Consider the following 24,875-nt stretch of genomic DNA (forward strand, 5'->3'; position numbering starts at 1 on the left):
CAAAGCCCAAGTTCAAGTTCCCCAATCAGAATCTTAATGTGAACCACTGCTTGGAACCAAAAACATAAAGATGTTATAATCAAATGTTGAAACTCTACCTGACCAGGCCCATTGTCCACTGAAATAACCGTTCCAGATTATATGGTTCTCAGCTCTGCCATAGGGCAGATCTCAAGACAGGTGCGGCTTCTAGAGCCTATTTGCTCTTATGTCTGTTCAGCCAGTGGCTAGGAACAGACACTTCCTATGTACTGTCAGATTATTCCTGTTGCTATGGCGACAACTATTATGTCACTGTAGCTACTTCACTGCCATCATGACACTGTGGCTGATTACTTCCCTGAAACTGTGTCTAGAAGTGTTTTAATGAAACTATATATAGTGATGTATGCCTGTACTCCAAGCCCCAGGGAGGCTGGGGCATAAAGATCTCTAGTTCCATTGCTACTTGGACTACAAGTATGTTTCAAGCCAGCCTGAGCTTTATATAAAATATATGGTAAGACACTGTTTCAGGGGGGGGGAAAAGTATATTCCACACCATTTAATCACCAATTTTGTTGTGGTGTTTTCCATTATAATTCATATCGTTCTGTTTTCTTTTATTGTTCAGGGTCTCACTGTATAGCCCATTCTGTCATGAAACCCACTATCATGGCTTAGCTGTTCTTTAACTTGCTGCAATTTTCCTGCTTCTGCTTCAAGAGTGCTAGAAGCCTTGCCTGGTCTTAAAATTCCCACAGAAATCCTAGAGCTGATTAGACAGATATTCTTTTTAACCACTTAATTAGAAACCAGTCTGAACAGTTTGGCACTCCTTAGTACTGTTAATTCTAACGATGTCCATTATTTCTTTCGTCTTCAGTCTTCCATTCATCTCTGAGACTTGAAATGCTATCAGACTCTTTTTCAAACACCTTCCCCCTCTTTTCTGTTTCCATAAGCAGTGTGTAATAGAGAAATGGGGACTACTGAGAACATGGATGTTTAAGGACATCCCTCCTTGGATCTACTTTCCTTTGTCAAGTGCTATCCTCTCAAAATTGGGGAAACATTCTAGAGAAATGAAGTGACTAGATAATAAAATAAGGAAGAAGGACAAAAGTAACTGGAGACAAATTTTCTTGAGTAATCACCCCATCCCCTCTTCTACAGGAAGGGAAAAAATTAGTGCATAATTGGATAGCTATTCAAACATTTTTTGGTTTTTTGGGGGGGGGTTGTTTTGTTTTTATGGCAAAGAATTTGATAGTGTAGCTAAAGTTATATTATTTGTATAGAGTGGTATTTAAGAAGAAAATTCTCAGTAGCAAATACATGATTTTTTTTCCAGGTATGTCAGGCATGCCAAAGCAACATCAAAACCAGTAGCTGGTCTTAGAGAATAAGAAATATTTCAATAAGACTAGCTTTCCTTCAAACACATTGTTTCCTGTGAAATAATTGTGTTCTTAATTACAAGAGTACATTGGCAGTTTGTCCCCTAAATTTGTATTTCTAAATTCTATATTTTTCTGAGCCCCCCTACTTCATAATGATGCAAATAAAAATCCAATGTAACAATTTAAGCTAATTACAGATTTTTAACTCTTTCTCAGTTAACCTTGAGATAATTTCCAAAATCTTAGTTGCTATGACTTGCCTATGATACAGAACAGTGTCCTTGAAATACAGGAAATATAGTGAGATCTAATCAAATCAACTCATGGAGCAACAATAAGTCCATCCCATTACCCAAAGAAATTCTGTGATATATAGCATCTAGTTAAACCTCACAGAATAAAGGAAAGCACTTTGAACTTAGAAAGATCAGGGCTCTGTTTGTTACCAGCTAGCTAAATGGTTTCCCTTGAGTGAACTAACCAGGCTCAAGCTAATAAAATTGATTTTCAAAACAAAATACTTATTCAGGCCCGGAGGCAGCCGGCAGAGACATTCAGGCCCAGCAGCGGCCCACAGAGGTAGACAGGCCCGGCGGCAGAGACAAGCAGACGAAGGTAGGCCTGTGGCGGCGGCCCGCGGGGGTAGACGGGCCCAGCAGCAGCCCGCTGAGGTAGACGGGCCCAGCGGCGGCAGCCGACAGAGATATTCAGGCCCGGCGGCAGCAGGCAGAGACATTCAGGCCCAGCGGTGGTCCACAGAGGTAGACAGGCCCGGCGGCGAAGACAAGCAGACGCAGGTAGGCCTGTGGCGGCGGCCTGTGGAGGAAGACGGGCCCAGCGGCAGCCCGCTGAGGTAGACGTGCAGCGGCCGACAGGGACATTCAGGCCCGGTGGCGGCCCCCAGAGGCAGACAGACCCAGCGGCAGCTGACAGGGACATACAGGCCCGGCGGCGGACCGCAGAGGTAAACAGGCCCAGGGACGGAGACAAGCAGACACAGCTTGGAACAGGGACGCCCCTAACCCCAACATCTGGGGAAGAAGCTATCTCCGTGGGTCAGAACCAGAACGAATCTGAACACTCCGTCTGAGGACAACCCAGGGCCCAGCTGCTGATCCTGTGAAACCCAACAACTTGGAGGTGTTGGTGAGACTACCCTGCTCAGCTGAAACCCATCTGGGAGAGGATTCAGATGCCTACAGTTTAAAGTCTGAAGAAACAAGATCAGCTGAGGAGTTGACAAATGAACAAAAAGTGACCTGAGAACACAGAAGAAGGCGCTACCCAGACACCAAACCAGATCACCAGAATCATAAGTATATAATTCACCGATCGAAATCAGCTGCCCCTGAAGAAATAGCCCAAAAGCACCAATTTAACCAAGAACCCCTACTAAACCAAGACTAAAAATTAGAACAAGAGAGGCACTCTCAGACACAGACACCACCTGCACCTCACAGAGGAAGAGATGAGTAGGCGCCAGTGCAAAAATACAGGCAACAACATAAAGACCTATATGGCAACATCAGAACCTAGTGATTCTACACCTGCAAGACCTAAACATACCATGACAGAAGAAACAGAAGAAATCAACCCTAAAAATGACATTAAGAAGATGATAGAGGCCCTTAAAGAAGAAATAAAACATTCCCTCAATGAGGAAATAAAAACTTTCCTTAAAGAGGAATTGAAAAACTACCTTAAAGAGGAAATAAAAACTTTCCTTAAAGAGGAAATAAAGAACTCCCTTAAAGAGGAAATAAAAACTTCCCTTAAAGAGGAAATGAAAAACTCCATTAAAGAGGAAATAAAAAACTCCCTTAAAGAAATGGAAGAAAAAACGAACAAAAAATGGGAAGAAATCAAAGAAAGCCAAGAAAAAGCAATTAAACAGATGAAAGAAACATTCCAAGATCTGAAAAATGAATTTGAGACAATAAAGAAAACACATGCTGAGGGAATGCTGGAAATAGAAATCCTGACAAAACGAACAGGAACTACAGAAACAAGCATAACCAGCCGATTGCAAGAGATGGAACAGAGAATCTCTGACACTGAAGACACGATAGAGAAAATAGATTCGTCAGTCAAAGAAAACAATAAAGACAAAAAAGTCCTAACACAAAACGTCCAGGAAATTTGGGACACCATGAAAAGACCAAACCTAAGAATAATAGGGATAGAAGAAGGAGAAGAATACCAACTCAAAGGCACAGAAAATATATTCAACAAAATCATAGAAGAAAACTTTCCTAACCTAAAGAAAGAAATACCTATGAAGATACAAGAAGCTTACAGAACACCGAATAGGCTGGATCCAAAAAAAAAGTCCCCTCGCCACATAATAATCAAAACACTAAACACACAGAATAAAGAAAAAATATTAAGAGCTGCAAAGGAAAAGGACCAAGTAACATATAAAGGCAAACCCATCAGAATAACACCAGACTACTCAATAGAGACTATGAAAGATAGAAGATCATGGACAAACCTCATGCAGACACTAAGAGACCATGGATGCCAACCCAGACTATTATACCCAGCAAAACTCTTAATCACCATAGGCGGAGTAAACAAAATATTCCAGGATAAAACCAGATTTAATCAATACCTGTCCACAAACCCAGCCCTACAGAAAGCACTAGAAGGGAAAATTCAACCCAAAGAAGCTAAACACATCCATGAAAAATCAAGCAATAGATAATCCTACACCAACATACACCACAGAAGGACAACACAACACAACCAAAAAAATAACAGGAATTAACAATCACTGGTCATTAATATCCATCAATATCAATGGTCTCAACTCACCTATAAAAAGACACAGACTAACAGAATGGATTAGAAAACAGGACCCATCCATATGCTGCATACAAGAAACACACCTTAACTCCAAAGACAGACACTACCTCCGAGTAAAGGGCTGGGAAAAGGTTTTCCAAGCAAATGGACCTAAGAAACAAGCTGGTGTAGCTATCCTAATATCTAATAAAATAGACTTCAAACTAAAATCAATCAAAAGAGACCAGGATGGACATTACATATTCATCACAGGAAAAATCCACCAAGATGAAGTCTCGATTCTAAACATTTATGCTCCAAATACAAAAGCACCCACATTCATAAAAGAAACACTACTAAAGTTTAAAACGCACATCAAACCCCACACATTAGTAGTGGGAGATTTTAACACACCACTCTCACCAAAAGATAGATCTACCAGACTGAAACTTAACAAAGAAATAAAGGACCTAACAGATGTTATGACTCAAATGGACCTAATAGATATATACAGAATATTCCATCCTAACACAAAAGAATATACCTTCTTCTCAGCACCCCATGGAACCTTCTCAAAAATTGACCACATGCTTGGACACAAAACAAATCTCAACAGATACAAAAAAATTGGAATAACCTCCTGTATTTTATCAGACCACCAAGCCTTAAAGTTAGAACTCAATAACAACAAAAATTATAGAAAACCCACAAACTCATGGAAACTGAATAATACCCACCTGAAACATCAATGGGTCAAGGAAGAAATAAAGACAGAAATTAAAGAGTTCCTAGAATTCAATGAAAATGAAAGTACAACATACCCAAACTTATGGGACACTATGAAAGCAGTGCTAAGAGGAAAATTCATAGCTCTAAATGCACACATAAAGAAGATGGAGCAATCCCATACCAATGAATTAACAGCACAACTGAAAGCTCTAGAACAAAAAGAAACAAACTCACCCAGGAGAAATAGACGCCAGGAAATAATCAAATTGAGGGCTGAAATCAACGAAATAGAAAACAAGAGAACAATACAAAAAATCAATGAAACAAAGAGTTGGTTCTTTGAAAAAATCAACAAGATAGACAAACCACTAGCCAAATTAACCAAAAGGCAAAGAGAGAACACCCAAATTCACAAAATCAGAAATGAAAAGGGAGACATAACAACAGACAATGAGGAAATCCAGAGAATCATCAGATCATACTTCAAAAACCTGTACTCCACAAAAATGGAAAACCAGGAAGAAATGGACAATTTTCTGGATAAATACCAAATACCAAAATTAAATCAAGACCAGATAAATCATTTAAATAGACCAATAACCCCTAAAGAAATAGAAACAGTCATCAAAAGTCTCCCAACTAAAAAAAGCCCAGGACCAGATGGTTTCAGTGCAGAATTCTACCTGACTTTCAAAGAAGAACTAATACCAATCCTCTTCAAAGTGTTCCACACAATAGAAACAGAAGGAACACTACCAAACTCTTTTTATGAGGCTACAATTACCCTGATACCCAAACCACACAAAGATGCAACAAAGAAAGAGAACTACAGACCAATCTCCCTCATGAACATTGATGCAAAAATACTCAACAAAATATTGGCAAACCGAATCCAAGAATACATCAAAACAATCATCCATCACGACCAAGTAGGATTCATCCCAGGGATGCAAGGATGGTTCAACATACGGAAATCAGTCAATGTAATACACCATATAAACAAACTGAAAGAAAAAAACCACATGATCATCTCCCTAGATGCTGAAAAAGCCTTTGACAAAATCCAACACCCCTTCATGATAAAGGTCTTAGAAAGAATAGGAATACAAGGAACATTTCTAAACATAATAAAAGCAATTTATAGCAAGCCAACAGCAAACATCAAATTAAATGGAGAGAAACTCAAAGCGATACCACTAAATTCAGGAACAAGACAAGGCTGTCCACTCTCCCCATATTTATTCAATATAGTACTAGAAGTTCTAGCTAGAGCAATAAGACAACAAAAGGAGATCAAAGGGATACAAATTGGCAAGGAAGAAGTCAAACTTTCACTATTTGCAGATGATATGATAGTATACATAAGTGACCCCAAAAACTCTACCAGGGAACTTCTACAGCTGATAAACTCCTTCAGTAAAGTGGCAGGATACAAGATCAACTCAAAAAAATCAGTAGCCCTCCTATACACAAATGATAAAAGGGCTGAGAAAGAAGTCAGAGAAACATCACCCTTTACAATAGCCACAAATAATATAAAATACCTTGGGATAACACTAACTAAACAAGTGAAAGACCTTTTTGATAAGAACTTTAAATCTCTAAAGAAAGAAATTGAAGAAGATATCAGAAAATGGAAGGATCTCCCATGCTCATGGATAGGTAGGATTAACATAGTAAAAATGGCAATCTTACCAAAAGCAATCTACAGATTCAATGCAATCCCCATCAAAATCCCAAACAAAATACTAAATAGAAAAAATTATGTAGAAAACTCTTTACAACACAATGCTATGAGTACAGTGGCACATATATACACAATGAAAAATGCATATGTTTTATTTCGCACCACTCACTGAACACAGACTACAGTAAAGACATTCCTCCAGGTGCTGCGTTCTGATTAAGCATAAATCTCAGCTCCTATCCTCACAACACTGCGTGCTAATGACTGTCCTTGAACCATGAGTTCAGATATTCTGATCTCCTATTTAACTGAAGCTTTTACTACTTTACATTTTAGTTCTTAAACAAAAAATGTGTATAATGTAAAAAAAAAAAAAAGGTATTTTTCAAAAATCTAAAACTGAGCTCTAAAAAGCAGTATGTTTAAGTTGTAATAAAACATGAGCTGGGCAGTGGTGGCATACACCTTTAATCCCAGCACCCAGGAGGCAGAGCCCGGAAGGTCTCTGTGAGTTTGAGTCTAACCTGGTCTACAGAGTGAGATCCAGGATAAGAACCAAAAACTACATAGAGAAACCCTGTCTCAAAAACAAACAAACAAACAAAAAACCCATGCCCTCAGTTTAAATATACTTCATGAATGAAAATATCTAGGAAAATTATCACAGTTCATTATGAAAGCTTAATCTTTCAGCAAGGGGACTATGCAGAAGATTAGCTTTCTGTATTGTATATCAGCCTTCTGAATTTTCTACAATGAGAAAGAATAGTTACTATAAAGGATGAGTATGTTGAGAAAGGCCTGTGAATCCCAGGACATCAATGGGTCCAAGAAATCAGAAAGATCTTTCAGAGAAGCAGAAATGCCAAGTTGCTAAGGGATCTTTGCAATTCCAAGGGAGAACCGAATGTCTGAAACTCTAAAGGGTTGTATCACTAAATGATGACTTTTTGTCCAGAAGGCAGCAGCCCCACCACAATAGGAAGGGCTTCTCCAGCAAAAGGCGTGGCTTTTTCCAAGGTGAAGCGCAGGGTAAAAGGCGGAGTAGCTGTGGCAAGGCACTGTCACTGCCATCTCTAAATCAGAGGAAAATCTATCTTTGCAGCTACTTTTCTGTGGAAAACGCAAGAGACTTGGCTGAGGAAACCAAGTACTATGAAAGGGAAGATAATGAATGAACTGGTACCAGCAAATACGCCATCACAGAAACGTTAGTCCTGCCTTCGGAACCATGGCAACAGCAACAGGGAGTATATGAGCCACAGGAAGCATGAATGAAGTGGGAGAGACAGGAGAGGAAGTCTACCCTAAGACTGGCAGGTTCTAGGGCTGTCTAGGAACCCAGAGGTCACCTCTAGTCTCCAGCCTGGGGTTTGCCTAAATATTCCTTCTAAAGCTGTTGTGAACTGCAGGCTAAGAGTTTAGAGCGCACTGACAGAAGAAACACACTGCCCCATTATTCCTGCTGTGCCGGAACTGCGACAAGGGCCAATTCCCTGGACATACTCTGCCCACTCCGGTGACTGCACTGTCTTCTTTGCAGCCCTCAACCTTAACTGCCCACCTTGGTGTCCACAACACTCCGAAGGCCACCAGTGGGTCCTCTCCCTGGGGACATTCTCATTTTCTCTTGCTAAGCCTCCCTGCCTGTGGCCATGCCATGGGCAGCCATGGGCAGACTATGCCTTTCCATGGTGTCCTGTTCTTTCATTCTCCTCTCTCATCACCAGTAGTACCATCTCCTGACCTTCTAACTCCCTAACGGTTCCACATCATATCTACAGCCTTCAACTTCCTGGAGGCTCCACTCTACTGGCCACACTGTTTCTTACCATATACAAGACCTGTAGCTATGAACCCCTCAAAACTATTTCCGATACTCCTTCTGTCCTCTTTAATCTGCAAATGCTCCAATCTTAGACAATGTCTATGTTCTCGCTCCTTGGCTTACAGTAGCCTTCCAAGAGCACCAACACCAACTCTTCTCATGCCGTTCACCAATCATTCCTTGACTAGGGTCTAGCTAAATGGTTCAGTTGCTTGCCCTACCAAGCATAAGGACCTGGGTTTGTATCCTTAGCACCCAGTAAGCATACTTTGTAACCCAGAGAGGATAATAGGGGAGACAGGTAGATTCCTGGAACTTACTGGCCAGCCAGTTTAGCCAGGTGTTCAGATCCAGGTTCATTGAGAGACCCTATCTCAAAATAATAAACAAACAAACAAACAAATAAATAAATAAGGTAGAGAGCAAGTAAGAGGCAGTAGATCTCAAGGTCAAGGCCTGCCTGGGCTACAGAATTCAAGTTCAGCCTGGCCAGCCTAGTGAGACCCTGGGCAGCAAGAAACAAAAGAAGACAGTATCTGAAAAGAAAAAAGTAGTCTGAAAGGGCATTATCTTGATTGCTAAGAGAGGATTCAGGTGACCCAATTTCTGTCACTTTGTGACAACTGACCCCAGAAGCTGTTGTGATGGGAGCAGGAGAGTTGGGAAGCAGATATGAAGTGTGTGCCCTGTGAAGATGTAGCTGTGAACTTCCTCTTAGAGGAATGTGTTTTGCAGGATTTTCCCCCATATAAGCTCCATGGATATGTGATGCAGGAAACCTTCAGGAACATGGTAACAACAGAAAGACCAGAACTTTGAAGATGACTACAGAAATTCCAGGAGAAATCTTAAGACATCAAGTCACAGAGAGATTTTGAACATAATAAAGATAATCCATGTGGCAAAAAATTCAGCTGGATTCTAGATCCCACTGTGAACAAGAAAATCCTTGTAGAGTCAAATCATATGAAAAGCAGGTGTGTGGAGATGGAGACATCCTTGATGTTCATTCATCCCCAAATGTTCACATCACATCTCAGAAAAGAAACAAACTAGTATTAGGAACAGAAAAAGAAATAGGGTGAATGTAAAGAACATGGACATGTCTTCGCTTCTTCTCAATGTAAGGATTCACATTATACAGAAACTGTGAAAATATACAAAATGGGAAAGCCTTCAGCTGTTCTCGTTCCCTGTGAAAATATATAAGTTCACAGAAGAGAGACAGAATATGAGAAGGTTCCATTATCCCAGGATGGCAGCACATAATAAACAAAACTCATCAATGTTAAACACCTGGGAGCATCTTTGGTCATGTCAACTCAATTAGTAAACATAAAATAACACCTTGGTGAGAAATCTTGATTAGAAGAGATACACAAAAATCATTAGTTTACCAATAGAGAATGAATACACAATGGATCAAAACCACATAAGTGCAAGATAAATCTGTCATCTGTAACAATGTCGGAAACCTGGGCAAATTCCTTATGTAGTGGAGTGGCACAAATACAAGTGATAGGACGTGCTTGATACAAAGCAATTTTCACACAAGGCTCCCAAAAATACATAACTTTGCAGGAGATGTTCTGAATGTTTTAAATGCACTGTGTCTGTCAGGTACTCACTGTGAAATTAATAAGTGTTACATTTCTCAGACACTGAGAAGATATCTGCAAGACAATCATCACTTACATCAAATATACAAATATTTTTAAAAGAGGGCCTGGGCTCAGTGTCCAGGTGCTTGCCTAAATGCATCAATCTTTGGTTCACTCCCCAGAACTGGAAAAAAAAAGTAAAAAATAAAACAAAAAACCCACATGCATGGATATTAAAGGCATGAAAAGATACCAAATCTCAAAATAATTTAAAAGATATTATTTTCATCTCTACTTTAGCAATCCACAAAAGGTATATTGTCTGAAATTAGAGAAATGACATATTAATGGTATTTGTGCAATTTTTCTAATTCAGAAAAAAATATAGGAATTTCAAAATGCTAGAATACTGAATTTAAATTTCCAAAAATGTATTATTTAATATGAAAACTTTACAATTCAGTATTGGATAACATACTTTGAGAGAGTATATTTAGTGTTTGAAAATGTGGAAAAATTAATGTGATATACAAAACACATTGAAATAAGACGTTTATGCGATTTTCAGTAATGATTATTTGCCTTATTATTTTCTGTGTGTTCCAAAAGCATAATGGAAATGAATTGTCAGGCCAGCAAGATGCCTCAGCAGTTAAAGCTGTCTGCCTCCAAGCCTGTGGACCTGAATTCAATTTCCAGGATCCACATGATGGAAGGAGAGAACCAATTCCCAAAAGCTGTCCTCTGAATTCCATATGCGTATATCACAACTCTCTCTCTCTCTCTCTCTCTCTCTCTCTCTCTCTCTCTCTCTCTCTCTCTCTCTCTCTCTCACACACACACACACACACACACACACACACACTTTTAATTTTTTTAAAAATTTATTTTATGCATATGGATGCTTTCCCAGCATATAGTTTATTCACTGTATGCATTCCTGGTTCCAATGGAGGCCAGAAGATGGCACTGGATATCTCAGAACTGGAGTTACAGACAGTAGTGAGCTATCCTGTGGGGAGCCAGGAATCAAACCTGGGTCCTTTGGAAGAGCAACCAGTGCTCTTAACCAGTAAGCCATCTCTCCAGTCCATTAAACAAGAATTTATATAAATGAATTTCATTTTTAAAGTAAGAGTGAATGCATGAATCTCCTTGGCAGATTAAGCAGGGAGCAGCCAGCCCTCTCCATCTAAACAATGAAGTCAGCTTGCCATACATCAAAGAAAGGAAGCAGATTTAAAACAATTTCACCATGCAAAAATGGATGCCCTCTTTAAGTGTGGAAATGGTAGAACAACTGTGATTAGTGAAGCCATTGCTCTCTCTCATCCAGAATAAAAGAGCTGGCAGAGAGGAAGACTAGAACAGTATGCCCTATACATACTACCAAGGCCTACATGTTAAAAAACAGTATGAGCAAAAAAGCCTGCACTATGCAAATGACCTATAAATGTGCCAGTCCTCCATGCTTCTAACCTTCCTCCCAACTCCCCACTTCCTCCCTTGGAAGTGCATTCCTTTCTGATAAATTGTGTCTATTTCTGCTGTTATCTACATTTCTTTGTCTAGCTCCTTGTTCTGAGTCATAAGAACCCAGAAATCTCAATAGATGTCCACAAAACCCCAATATCTGCTGATATCACAGGTGCATGTAATCTCAGCACTTGGGGAGACTGAGGATTCCCAGGAGTTCAAGGTTAGCCTGGGCTGTATAGCAAGTATCAGATTAGTCAAGGCTACATATACATAGCAAGACATGTCTCATAAAAAATAAAGGGTCATTACTACATACTGTAGCAAATACAGTAGATAACAAGAATAATAGTGAATCTGCCCTTGCCAGGAGACAAGCTATAAACATCTCTTGACTATTATGCAAAGCATCATCTCCCTGAAACAGGTAATTATTTACTACTTTTAATGTATGCTTCCAAAGACAGCACAATACACGCGTGGAGTCAGTTATCAATACATCAGGAAACTTGAAGGCAAGCATAAAGGTTTACCAATGGCCCTCGTCTATCAAGTCTCTAGCCAACACAGTGGCTTTGAGCTTTTCTGTCCTGTAATCCAAAAAACGAGTAAAAGACATACCAAGTGAGAATGTCAAACAGCAAAGACTATTTTGGTCAATTGTAATAACAAACACATCCCCACAAGAAAGTGGAAGGAAAGATCATTTAACAAACTGCAAATATGCCAGGCAGTGGTGGCACACTCCTTTAATCCTAGCACTAGGGAGACACAGGCAGGTGGATCTCTGTGAGTTCCAGGCCAGCCTGGTCTACAAAGTGAGTTCCAGGACAGCCAGGGCTGGTACACACAGAAACTCTGTCTTCAAACATCTCCCCCAAAAAAAGAACAAAAAAGGAACTGTAGACATTACAGAGTTTTATGAAATGACACGTGCATAAACAAAATCAATTAACCTGAAGAGATGCTCCTGAGTTCAACAGATGCTGGTGTGGAGGGCAGGCTACTAGAGCTGTTCTGTTAGTGTCCTGGTGGGGAGGGAGTGGGGGATGGGTATAACCAGTAAAGCTCCTATCCCAGGGACAAGTCCTTTGTTGTTTAACATTTACATAGGAATTCAAGGGCTCCTTTTGTTTTCCATGTGAGTTCTGAAAGAACTGTGTCATAGCTGTAGCTCATTACAAGGATAAAGCTATCATAGGTTGCTAGATATGTGGGCTTTGAAGGTAACGCACAGTAACTGTACAGGTAATGAGACTCACAGCAATAATTCCACACTGGTTTTTGTAATGTGCAAATATGGATCTCAGTATGCTTTAAATGCACCTGTATGGAAAACCTCTGAAGCAAGGATCACCAAGTGGAATTAATGGTGATTCCTGGGTGATAGGACTGTGAGTAAAAATTGTTTTCATTAATACTCCCAGAAAATGTCCAGAATGCAGTGAAATACAATCTATACTGGAAGAAAATATTCGCAAAGGTGCATAAACTCCAAGGCCAGAAGGGGGAAAAAATGAGTTCCTAGGCTGCCCCACTAAAGCAAGGCCAAGGAGAAAAGAAAAGAGCTTTGTCCAAGAGGTAGGGAGTTGGGAGGGAACCTCAGAGGAAGCTGGTAACTTAATCTCCTGCTCCAAGACTTTTTTTTTAAGCCTCTACATTAGAAAAAGTGCTCCACAGCAGGGGATTTTTTTTTTCGACACAAGAAGGGAGGGAGGATGGTGCAGAGAGGCCCACTGCACTGAGAAATACTGCCATCTAAGGGTCAGAGAGCCGTAAAGCACCAGTATCAGAGAAATGTTCATCTTTTCTGGGAATTTTCTGCCCCCCAGCCCATTAAATGAAGATGAAAAAAAAAGCCAACCTACTGAGATGACTGACCAGACAGATGATACAGGAAACTTACACCTCACACCTGCCCAAGTAGCTAATCGGTCTACACCAACCAAGGAAGCCTCCCTTAGTTCTGCTCTTGGACCACAGCAACAGCAAGAGGAAATCCCTACCACATTGCAAAGATGCTGCTCCTTGTAGTAGTGGTGGTGAACTGCAGCCTGAGCACAAGTGTCCTCCCAAGAGGCCTTGGCGGCTCTGTCCTGAGGCAGGCCTGCACTTCCCTCCAGTGCTGTAGTTCTCTGCTGACCAAGGAATGCAATCGCTGATGTAGAATGGGACCGCTGATAAGGAGGCCCTCTTGCCCTGCGCACCACGCAGCACCACGTGGGATGGATGCCAGTCCCTGGACACACTCCTCCCACTCCTCCCAGCCTTTGATCCTGCTTCTCAAGTGGCTGCCCTCACTGTCTTCCTTGCAGCACTCATCCCCTCTAATCCTAACTCCCTACCTCCTGGCCCCATGACACATAGCAGGCAGCCAATGGAGCCTTTCTCTCCTCTTGGGGACCCTTCTCTTCCCCTCCAAAGTCTCCTACTCATGGTCATGCCCTGGGCAGCAAAGAGCCTTTCTTTCCTCTTGGGGACCCTTCTCTTCCCCTCCAAAGTCTCCTACTCATGGTCATGCCCTGGGCAGCAAAGAAGACTATGCCCTTCTGTGATGTTCTATCTTATCCTGCTTGCACCTCTCTGCTCCCGTCTTAATTATTTTAACTCAATCCTCAGAGAAGTCAAAGGTCGGGGGGGGGGACACATATTTACTCAAAAGGGGAGAGGGAGTTAAACAGTACTGTGAGCAGGGTAAGACAGGCCTTGGCCAGGGCTCAAGAGATCACCCCTTCCAGTCTAAGATCCATCAGCCTCTCCTGCTTTACTGGGGGAAAAAAAGTAACCTGACAAGGAAAACAATTTGTTCTCTGGGCAGGCTGTTTCTTCAACTTTAAGAAAAAAAAGAACCAGAAGCTGAGGGTAGCAGCAACCAGGCAGGAGAGTGTAAGAGAAGAACCTCTTCATCTACACCCCTCCCTAACAAAGTTTCTTACACTTAAACAGTTTGAAATCTACTGGTTTCAATCTCTCTAAGCTTTCCTCCTGGTGTCAAAGGATGTGACAAAGGGAAGTAAGAAATTGAGTAAACTTAACCATCCTTAATACCAGGCACCCAGAAGTAACCCTATGCTTAGGTCTGCAACACTGGTAAGCTGTTAGCCAGGGATAAACTAATCAAATGATATAAAAAAAAAAAAAAAAAAAAAAAAAACTTTTTTCCAAGGTAGTGTATCTTTGCTACCTTCTTGTGCCCTATCCACATCCACCATTGAACACCTCTCTACAGAGTTGGGTCCTCCTTCTTCATGTGATTGTGTGCATCATATCTTTTCCAAATAGCACAAGGTACTTTTTCCTCAATTTAATTATCTAGTATCACAGGTTTTAACACTTTGTTGCAGAACTGTCTGCCATTTTGAAGATGTAAGGAAATTTTGTGTCCCCCACCCCACCCCTTAAAATTTGTGCCTCCAGAGTTTGTGGTCTTATGTGGCTATAAGCTTCTGAGAATCAAAGCCCAAAAGCTTCTGCTGCAACAAGACACCACAACATATGGTTAGGATTGGGTCCTGTCTTATAACATGACCAGTGGTTCCCACAAAGGAAGATATGTTCTGTCCTCTGCAATCTCAGTATGGCAGGTAGCTCAAGATACTGGGATGTGAAATGGGAGGAAAGTGATACACGTTACCCTGTTTCTTTAACTGGTAGACACCGGGGAGAATCCTAAGATGGACCAACTCTAGAACTGAACCACGATGACAGTTTATGCAGGGTAGGCCGTCTGTGACTATGATCTTTCTCAGATTGTAAATCTGCATATGGAAATGTTTGGGGTGCATGGCTGACAGAATGTTCCTCGAGAAATGTTTGGATTGGTTTAATGTTTATTTATTGTTTGTTTGTTTGTTTGTTTGTTGTTTTGGTTCTTTTTTTGTGTAATTGGATTTACTTGCCCACTTGCTATGAAAGCTCAGTACTGCTGAGACATACTCCCATGCCACAATATGTTCCTTTTAAAACCAATATCACATATGAAATCTTAAAGTCATTTTCACAGAGTATATAAAAATGTATGAAAGAGCACTGAATCACAAATAATATAAAAGATATTTTTAAAAACTAAGACAGCAAACTCAAATCTCAGCATAGTAACATTCTGAAGGTTAGCAGTAATCTCAAAAGGCAATGGTGCAGATACTGGCACGTTTTCTTGGTCAGAGGAGTTTTGCAGTATGTATCCACTTGGCAGAAACCACAGTAGGCACATTGTTTAAATGAGGGCAATGACGTACTAACAATGTTTATTGTAGCATTATTTTTTCATTTTCAGAAATAATGAAGGAACTAATTCTAACCATATTGTAGAAGATATATATGATAGACTATTGGGAAATTTGAATTTTAAGAAAATATTCTTATTACCTAGTAGGAAAAAAACTACTTCATAATCTAATATTGAACAATATATTACCACAACTACGAAAAAATGAATGTAATATTTAAAACACATTAAGAAAAGATCACACTTTTTCATTTATTCTCTCCCATATATTCTAAGGCGACTACAATAGAAATGAATCTGAAAGTCAGGCTTGCGACACACTTGTTATCCCAGAACATGGAAGACTGAGGCAGAAGAACAGAAATACATTGGACTGCATAGGCATACCGTATCTATCTCAAAAATAACCAACAAAACAAGCAAACAAAAGAGACTGCCATGTCATCATATGGAATTCATGATAGACTAACAGTGAATGTGTGAAACAATTTCTTCAGCAGGTTTGTAAACTCCCACACCCACTGGACAGGATCAAAGGAGTAGTCAGCCTTCTCCATGGAAACAATAAAGTAAGACTGCCAGAGGACAGAGAAAGCAAGTGGAGTTCCTGTAGGTCTTCTCTCATCGCTGACATTCCTTCTAAGGTGGAAATGGTAGGAGAGTCATGGTTAGTGAAGCTACCACTCCCAGCCACACTCGTCTCTTGCTTTGGTAACACCATCATTGCCTACTCTCACTAGCAGCAATTCTTCGCCCTTTCAGCCACACTGAAGGAGGGAGAAAACTGCTTCCACAACTACCAGCTCTGCCCTCGTCAGTGAAGGTTAAATTTAGGTACCTGCATGGGCAGCTTTAATGACTCAGAAGCTGTGGGATCTAGTACTTCTAGTGAGAGTTTAAAAAGCATGTAATTGTGCTAAATGACTACAAGTTCAGGGATATACAGAATAGACATATATTGGAGTCCTAGAGGGTAGTAATTTTAGCAAGTTGTTAGGGAAAACCTTAAACATGTAGTCACTTGGAATTTGTATTTATTTGAGGTTTTCAAAGCATTGTGATGGGGACTTCATCAGGACAGTGAAAAACTAAACAGATTAGGCTAAAAATAAGTGGCAGGGGAGGTAGGGGCAGATGGGACTTTCAGCTCCGTACGAAAGAATAAAGCGGTAGACAATGGGATTCAGCGCTGGGAGGAAGGCAGAGCAGTAGTTCAGTGGTAGTGTGTCCATCAAGTCTCCAAGTTCTAAGTTCCACCCCAGACAGAGAGGTGGGGTGGGGGAGTACTAATCATTATATAGCTAAAGACCACAAACATCATTAAAAAGGAAAACGTTTATAATACATATGTTACAGTGGGGTTAATTTCTACATTTGCAACATAAAATCAATACTATTTTTCAAAATTTATAAATGATTATGAGCGCACAAAAACCCAAAGTTCACATAGAATGGGAATTAACTTTCATGCATGTACCCATAGAATAAAAGTTTGGACTTATATATAATATCGTCAAAAACAAATTTCATTAATAAAAAAGTTTGGACTTGTAAAGTCAATGAATCTACTTGTAGAAATACAGTAAGAATGTATGAAAATATTCTTTGTAAATTAAAGAAGCAATATCGTTGAGTAATGTATTAATATTTTTCTCCTTGACTCAGTTCACTCAAAATTACATAATGTTTTTCCTACTAGAAGGTAGAAATGGGAATCTCAAGAGGTTACATTTAAAAAGATTTCATCACACCCAGACTCAAATAAAAAAAAATAAAAAGCTAGTTTAAACTCTCTCCCTGCTACATATGTCATGGCCACCAGGACAGACAGCAATAATGTGACATCTAGCAGTGAGGACCCAAGTAAAGAACCTGTTGAGCTATGTATGCAGGCTATCAACACTGAAGCAGATACTGCAGTCACCACCTTTTATATTCATGGCAACTGTGACACACAGACGTGGGATTACATTCTAAATTATACACTCTTGTAGAACACCTTTTTGTGCTAAATACAAGAAAAAAACAAGATACTCTGGAAAGGAATGTAAACCTGGTAACAAAGGTGGTTTTACGTTCTAATAATATACTTATTACTCACATTGTTTAAATGGAAAGAAAAAGCATGTAGGAAACTAAACACTACAGGGTATTACAAAATGTCACACCATATTTACAAACAAAATTACCCCGCAGAAATCAAACACTAATTCTTACACACAACCTATCTATTCAGAACACACTGTTAGCCACTTTTTTATGTGCTTAAATATAAATGGTGAGCAAAAAGGAAGCAAACTAGTACAAATCTTGTCCTTAGCAACAATACTTTTAAAATATTTGATAATAAGATGGGGTTATGGGTTGTTTGTATTTTTCATATTAGTTTTTAAATACTTTTGTCACACTGAAGAAAATGTTCAAGTGACAAATAACTCAAGCTAAATATATGAGATTTTTAATGTGACATATAGCAATTACATATATCAATAGAATTTGGTCTGATTCTATAAAAGGGTTTTTAAGATGCTAAAGCAAAGGCACAAATATGCATCCTAGTATGTTTAAAAGACCCGTATGGATTATAAAGTCACTAAGGCAATTACCATAAAATACAATTAATGGTGACCATGAGGCGATGGGACTGCAGGAAAAAACTTGTTTTCATTCACACTTTACAGAAATTTTCCAGACGGAAGTGAAACAAATTCTACATTGAAAGAACACAAACCCCAGGACAAGCAGGGGGTAGAATAATAAGGCCTTTCAGGGAAGCCAAAATACAAGTAGCTGTAGTGTCTAGGCTGCCCTACAATAGTAAAGTCAACTTGAAAAATAAAGGGTTTTGTTCTAAGGCTGTGAATATTAACAAAGTAAGTCTAGAATTTATTAACTCAATTGCCAGTTCCAGGCAGGCACAAATCTTACTAGAGGAAAAGGAAGGGGAGGGGAGGAGAAAGGGAAGAAAAGGGGAAAAGGAAAGGAAAAAAAGCCTTTTTAGTTTAAAAAGACTCACAGTATTTTTTCAAACACATAGGGCAGAGGAGAAGGGGCTGTATGGCGCAACACTGCCATCTAAGACTTTAAAGAAACAGACAGGCACCCACATCGGAGGATCGTCCATCTTCGGAGGATCATCCATCTTTTCCGCTGCTTTTCTGCCCACAGCCCATAAGATGAAGGCTAGGAAAGACAGGTGGGATGAACAACACACAACGCATTCAAACCTGAGCAAGGGGACTAGAGAACCATTCAAACAAAGGAAGCTTCTCTTAAGTCCCGCCCGCGGAACCATGGCAACAGCAACAGGAAGTCCCTACCACATTGGAAAGATGAGCTCTTCTTAGTGTAGGATTGGCTGGTTCAGAGTCTGCAAGCATATGCTGGCGAGGTTGCTGCTAGTCTGGCTGGGAGGCTCCTGCACTTTCCTTCCAACGCTGTAGCTGCCTGTTGCCTAAGAGACGTGGTTGGTGATGTCCAGAACCTGTTCCCGACAGCCCCCTGCGCCTCACGCTCAAGACGTGTACAAGGACACGCTCCTCCCACTCACCCCAGCCTCGAACCCACTTCTGACGCACTCACTGTCCTCCAGGCCCTCACCTAATCTGAATCTAACTGCTCACAGCAGCAAGCCAAGCAACCCGCTACTGGGGCCTCTCATCCTTTGGGGCCTCTTAGGTCACACATGAGCATCAAGGAACAGTGTGCCTATTGGTCCAATAATGCATAGATGCCCTAGCTGTTACTGAGCTCCCAGGCAATGACAAGAAAAATCGCAAAAAGCCTTCTGAGTTATTTTAGCTCTATCTAAACATAACTGAAAAAAAATCTTATTTCATAAAAACAGGTTTGATTTTTTTTTTAATGGAACTGTACACCATCGTTTTAATGACAGTAGGTTTGCCATAAAGACAGACAGGCAGTTCTTTAACGTTTCACAGGGTCTCCGGGTGGGCCAGAGACTAAAAGAACTCCCTTTCATCTGAGTTCCGCTATTTCCCTGAAGTATACTGCCTTATTTTCTGGGGATGCTGTTTCCTCAACTGTAAGGATAAGAAGCCAGAGAATTCTGTATTCAGGCAAGGAGCTGGGAAGAAAGGGCCTGCTTCTGCTGTAGCTCCGCCATGCACAGCACTTTCCCCTCTCCTGGGAGTTTCTATCTCTTAAAATTTAAAATCCATTGGTCTACGGGATCTCTAAATTTCCTTTCTACTCAATATCCCATACAGACAGAAAAATAAGAGAAATAAGAAATGACAAGAATGAGTAAACCTTGTCATCCTGAAGAGTACCCAGACACCCAAAAGTAACCTCTAAGCTTAGGGCTACATCAATGACAAGCTTCTGAATTAAGAGAAATTTTCATTCTTAAGATATTTTTTTTTAGTGCCCTACTGTGTCCTACCTAAAGAGTATGAGGTGCATGGACAACAATAGCAACTACTAAACTCCATAGCTATTTGAGTCCTTCTATTTCAGGTGAGGTTTTTTTTTTTTAATGAACTTTTTCAAATAGTAAGCTTTTTTGCCAGTACGTAGTTCCTGTGACAATGTAGGTTATGTTGTTCTGTTACAGCATCTTTTCTGATTTGAAGGTGCATGAGGAACCCTTTACTTCTAAAGTCGTGACTCCAGAGCTTGTGGTCTGTTAGAAAATCATGTACGATTTGAGTATACACTTAAGAATCAAAGCCTACAAACTTCAGGTTGCAAGTGTTACTACAGCCAGAGCCTAGGCCCTGGCAGACCACCTATCCTCAATAAGCCAATTAAACAAAGTAATGGTAAAAAGTGGAAAGATTTGTTTACTGCAGCCACAGTGGGCACAGGAGCATAGAACTCCAGTGATCTGTCCCAAAGACCATTTTCCACTATACAGAAGTGACTTTTAGTTTTTTGGGTTTTGTTTTTTTTGTTATTGTTTTTTGTTTTTGTTTTTGTTTTTTTTTTTGTTTTGTTTTTGGTTTTTCGAGACAGGGTTTCTCTGTGTAGCTTTGAGCCTTTCCTGAAACTCACTCTGTAGCCCAGGCTGGCCTTGAACTCAGAGATCCACCTGGCTCTGGCTCTTGAGTGCTGGAATTAAAGGCATGCGCCACCACCGCCCGCCCAGCTTAGTTTTGTTTGTTTTTTTAATTAAGAGATTTTTCTATTCATTTTACATCACCAACCAGATTCCCCTCCTCTCCCTCCTCCAGTCCCCCAACCTCCCCCCCCCACCTCCTCCAAGGCAAGGTCTCCCATGGGGAGTCAGCATTCAGTTGAGGCAGGTCCAAGGCCCTCCTCCCTGCACCAAGGATGCACAAGGTGTCCCACCATAGGCACTAGGCTCATGCACCAGGGATGGGTCCAGATCCCACTGCCTGGGGGCCCCCTAAACAAATCAAGCTAAACAACTGTCTTGCCTATCCAGAGGGCCTAGTCCAGTACCATGGGGGCTCCTCAGCTATTGGTCCACAGTTCATGTGTTTCCAATAGTTTGGCTGGTCATCTCTGTACATTTTCCCATCATGATCTCAATGTCCCGTGCTCACAGAATCCCTCCCTCCTCTCAGCCGGGCGGTGGCAAATTTCTCCTCTCTCTCATCGATTGGACTCCTGGAGCTCGGCCTGGCCATGGATCTCTGCATCTGATGACTTTTAGTTTTAAATAGAGGGCAGAATAAAGTATGCAGAACTAAGCTGTCTTACTCAAGGTGTAGTCCTAGCCATCATATTTTAGACTCCAGTCTCTTACAAGGTATGCCAAGGTATCAGAACTATGTGCAATCTCTTTAAGAGCAGCTTCTCCCTGTCCTGGCACAGGATTCAGGATTTTAGTTCCCCAAAGTGAAAATCCTGGGGAAATTTCCAATTCCTTGAGGTCCACTGTTGAACAGATAGCCAAAGGAGAAAATATTTAAGTATCTCTTTAGGACATCTTCATTCCTGCCTGGACACTTACACAAGGAAATAGCAGATAACACAGTCAAGAACAGGACTTGCTATTTCCCAGAGGAAAGCCTATGTGCTCTATCCTTGTCTGTAATCTTAGTGTGGAGAGATTGTTCAAATACATCCAAGGCAAGGTATCATAAGGTAAAAAATAAACACATGACTTAAATTTAGTAATTTTTGTGAATCAGGGTCTTAAGTAGACCATGCTGACCTCCAACTAGCTATATAAATGAGGCGATCTTGAACTCCTGATCGTCCTGACTCTACCTCCTAAATGCTGGGATTACAAATCTGCAGCACCGTGCCCAGCTGTGATTCAAATATAATGCCTATTCAACTGATATGCATGAAGGTAACAAGGAGGCTAGACAACTTCAAAGCTGAGGCAGATGGTAGTTTATCTAGGACAGGGAACAGAGTTTGTGGTTGGTGACTATGTTCCACCTCAGGTTCCAAAACTTGTGGTTTCTGTGAGCTGTTTTCCACCCCCTTTTAAACATGTACTTACGAAGTTCTCTTTCTTTTTTGTTATTACTCTTTTGTTTTTACTTTTTGCTGAACTGGGGATTGAACTCAAAGCTTGCAAGTGTTAAGCAAATGCTCTAATACTGAATGTATAGTCCTGATCACAAAGTACTCATTTAACTTTTTTTAATTATTTTTTTTTAATTTTTATTTATTTATATTTTATGTATGAGTTCTCTGCATGTATACCTGCATGCTGCCAGAAGAGGGCATCAGATCCTATTATAGATGTTCGTGAGCTACTGTGTGGTTGCTGGGAATTGAATTTAGGACCTCTGGAAGAACATCTCTCCAGCCCCAAGGTACTCATTTTAAATGAACAGTATCTTATATGAAATCTTTTAAGCTCATTTTTATACAAAAAGTATGAGAAACAAATGTATAGGTCTTAACTGAAAATGTAGACCTTTGATGCAATTTAAGAGAATTTATTTTAAAACAAAAACAATATAGCAATGTCTGAATTTAGTAACATTTAAAAGGTCAGCAATAATCTCAAGTAATGAAGTAGTAATGAAGACACTTGATAAATGTTCTCAAAGGAATTTTGCAAAATGTATCTCTAACAGTCTCAGCAGGAGCCAAGATATTCTAAAGAGAGACATTTGTGCCCCTGCCTTGGGCTATCAAATTATTGAGAGACAATGGACCCTAAGAAATAGGAATTTATCCCAAGAGTCCCATTCTGGGAAGGAAAAGGCTGGGCCCAGGTGCCAGTCAGAGGGGAGCTTGTCTCCTGGAAAGAGATTTCACAGACTGCTGACAACTATATGGCTGACCCTGCAGGGCTGACAGTGAAATATCAGTTGCTGGATAGATCACATCCTGACCAGGACTGCTTAGTCATACCTAAGTGTCAACCCCTGCTGACTCCTAACCCAGATGTCAGGACCCAAAATGGAGGTAGCTGGCCCTTTTCATTGGTTCCTCTTCCCAGTGTGGACACACTGAAATCTCCTTTTTCTGCTCTTCACTATTAACCATCTCTCTAACTGGCTTATTGATGATGAATGGATGGCAGAGCCTATCTTGTGAGGACTGCCAGGACCAGGCTGCTGAAACCCAGCAATTCCAGAAACATGTCAACTTGTAGAAATCAACAGGAGAATTATCCTCTCAAATGTCGACAAGGATTTATTAACAATATTTGTTGTAATAGAAATAATACGCCTTCCCAGTGAGAAATTGCTCTGCACACTGAACATTTTAATTATGCATACTACATAATTAAGAGATTAATGAAGAAAAAAGCTCTTTCTAGCACTTGTCTAGCTCTGGCTAATGCTCAAAGAGGAGATGGCCAAAAACAGAAGATTTCACTAGCTTAAGTACACTTCAGGCTTACAAATTCCACACATTCGGTCATCCTTAAATCTCTTTTAGATCTCAGCCCCAGGTTACACTTTGAGCAATTTAAACAGGCAGCAGACTCATGTCTGGCCACTTGGGCAGATGGGAGAGTTATATAGCAGAGAAATCGCCAGAATTTTTTAAGTACACCTGTGTTGTTCTTTTCACTTAGTTGTTACCTGGGTTCATTTTGCCCACCTGGCAGAATTATGCTTTTACTGAGAAGAGGAAGGGGAGTTAATGGCAGACCAGGACTTAATGGTGCCTGTGACCCTGCACTGCCCCCTAGCATTGCCCCTTAGAGGCATGTTCTTTGATAATGGCTGGTTGTAAGTCAGGGTTATTTCCTTTTGTTACAGGATGGAGCCTAATTGGAGGATAATCTTGCTGAGTAAACATCAGCAGAAACTTTCCCAACAACCTTAAACTTCAATTGTGGCACAGACTTGGCTTTCTCAGTTTCTAACAAGTCTTGTTAGTGCACTACTTCTCTTCCTGTCTTTCTTTTTTTAGGGGAGAGGGTAGAGATGGGGTTTCCCTGTGAAGCTTTGGCTGTCCTGAAATGCACTATGTAGTCCAGGCTACCCTCAAACTCAGAGATTCATCTGCCTCTGCCACCCAAGGCTGGGATTAAAGGCGTGTGCCACCACCATCCAGTCTTATCTTCCAGCCTTCTTGGAAGTAGCAATCCTTTAGCTAAATTCTACTTTGTATAGTTGAATGGTTTCTAAGCAAGCTTATTTAAAAATCCTTTATATTTTTGACAAGGAAGCCAAAATTATACAATGGAAATAAAGCATCATCAACAAATGGTGCTTGCAAAATGTCGTCATGTAGAAGAATGCAAATAGATTCATATCTATTACCATGCACAAAACTGAAGTCCAAGTCAATCAAAGACCTCAACATAAAACCAGATACACTGAACCTGATAGAAGAGAAAGTGGGAAATAGCCTTGATTGCATCAGCACAGGAGAAAACTTCCCGAATAAAACACCAGTAGCACAGAAAGTAAGATCAACAATTAATAAATATGACCTCATGAAACTGAAAAGTTTCTGTTAACGCAAAGGAAAAACAGCAGCCTACAGAATGGGAAAAGATCTTGACCAACCCCACATCTGACAGAGGGCTAATCTCCAAAAAATATAAAGGACTCAAGAAACTAGACATCAAAAAACCAAATAATCAAATAGGCGGTGGTGGTGCATGCCTTTAATCCCAGCACTCAGGAGGCAGAAGCAGGCACATCTCTGAGTTAGAGGCCAGCCTGGTCTACAGAGTGAGTTCCAGGACAGCCAGAGCTACACAGAAAGACCCTTGCTGTGGGATGTTCTGTATGTCCTGTGG

General features: G+C 40.5%; 2 protein-coding genes across 4 annotated transcripts in view; both read right to left on the minus strand.

Annotated features, from left to right (window-relative positions):
• The window catches only part of LOC102903077 (protein VCF1-like), a 32,489-nt gene extending 11,610 nt beyond the window's left edge, over positions 1-20,879 (minus strand). The window contains exon 1 of one of the 3 annotated variants that reach the window (XM_015989069.3): positions 19,036-20,879. In XM_015989069.3, coding sequence (XP_015844555.1) covers positions 19,036-19,040 — 5 coding nt within the window. In that variant the 5' untranslated portion in view covers positions 19,041-20,879. The other 2 variants (XM_076562434.1, XM_006995630.4) reach the window with 2 other exon arrangements.
• The window catches only part of LOC143266776 (protein VCF1-like), a 463,727-nt gene that overhangs the window by 414,692 nt on the left and 24,160 nt on the right, over positions 1-24,875 (minus strand). The window lies entirely within an intron of this gene.

Source organism: Peromyscus maniculatus, chromosome X (genome assembly GCF_049852395.1).
Source record: "Peromyscus maniculatus bairdii isolate BWxNUB_F1_BW_parent chromosome X, HU_Pman_BW_mat_3.1, whole genome shotgun sequence".
Classification (NCBI taxonomy): domain Eukaryota; kingdom Metazoa; phylum Chordata; class Mammalia; order Rodentia; family Cricetidae; genus Peromyscus; species Peromyscus maniculatus.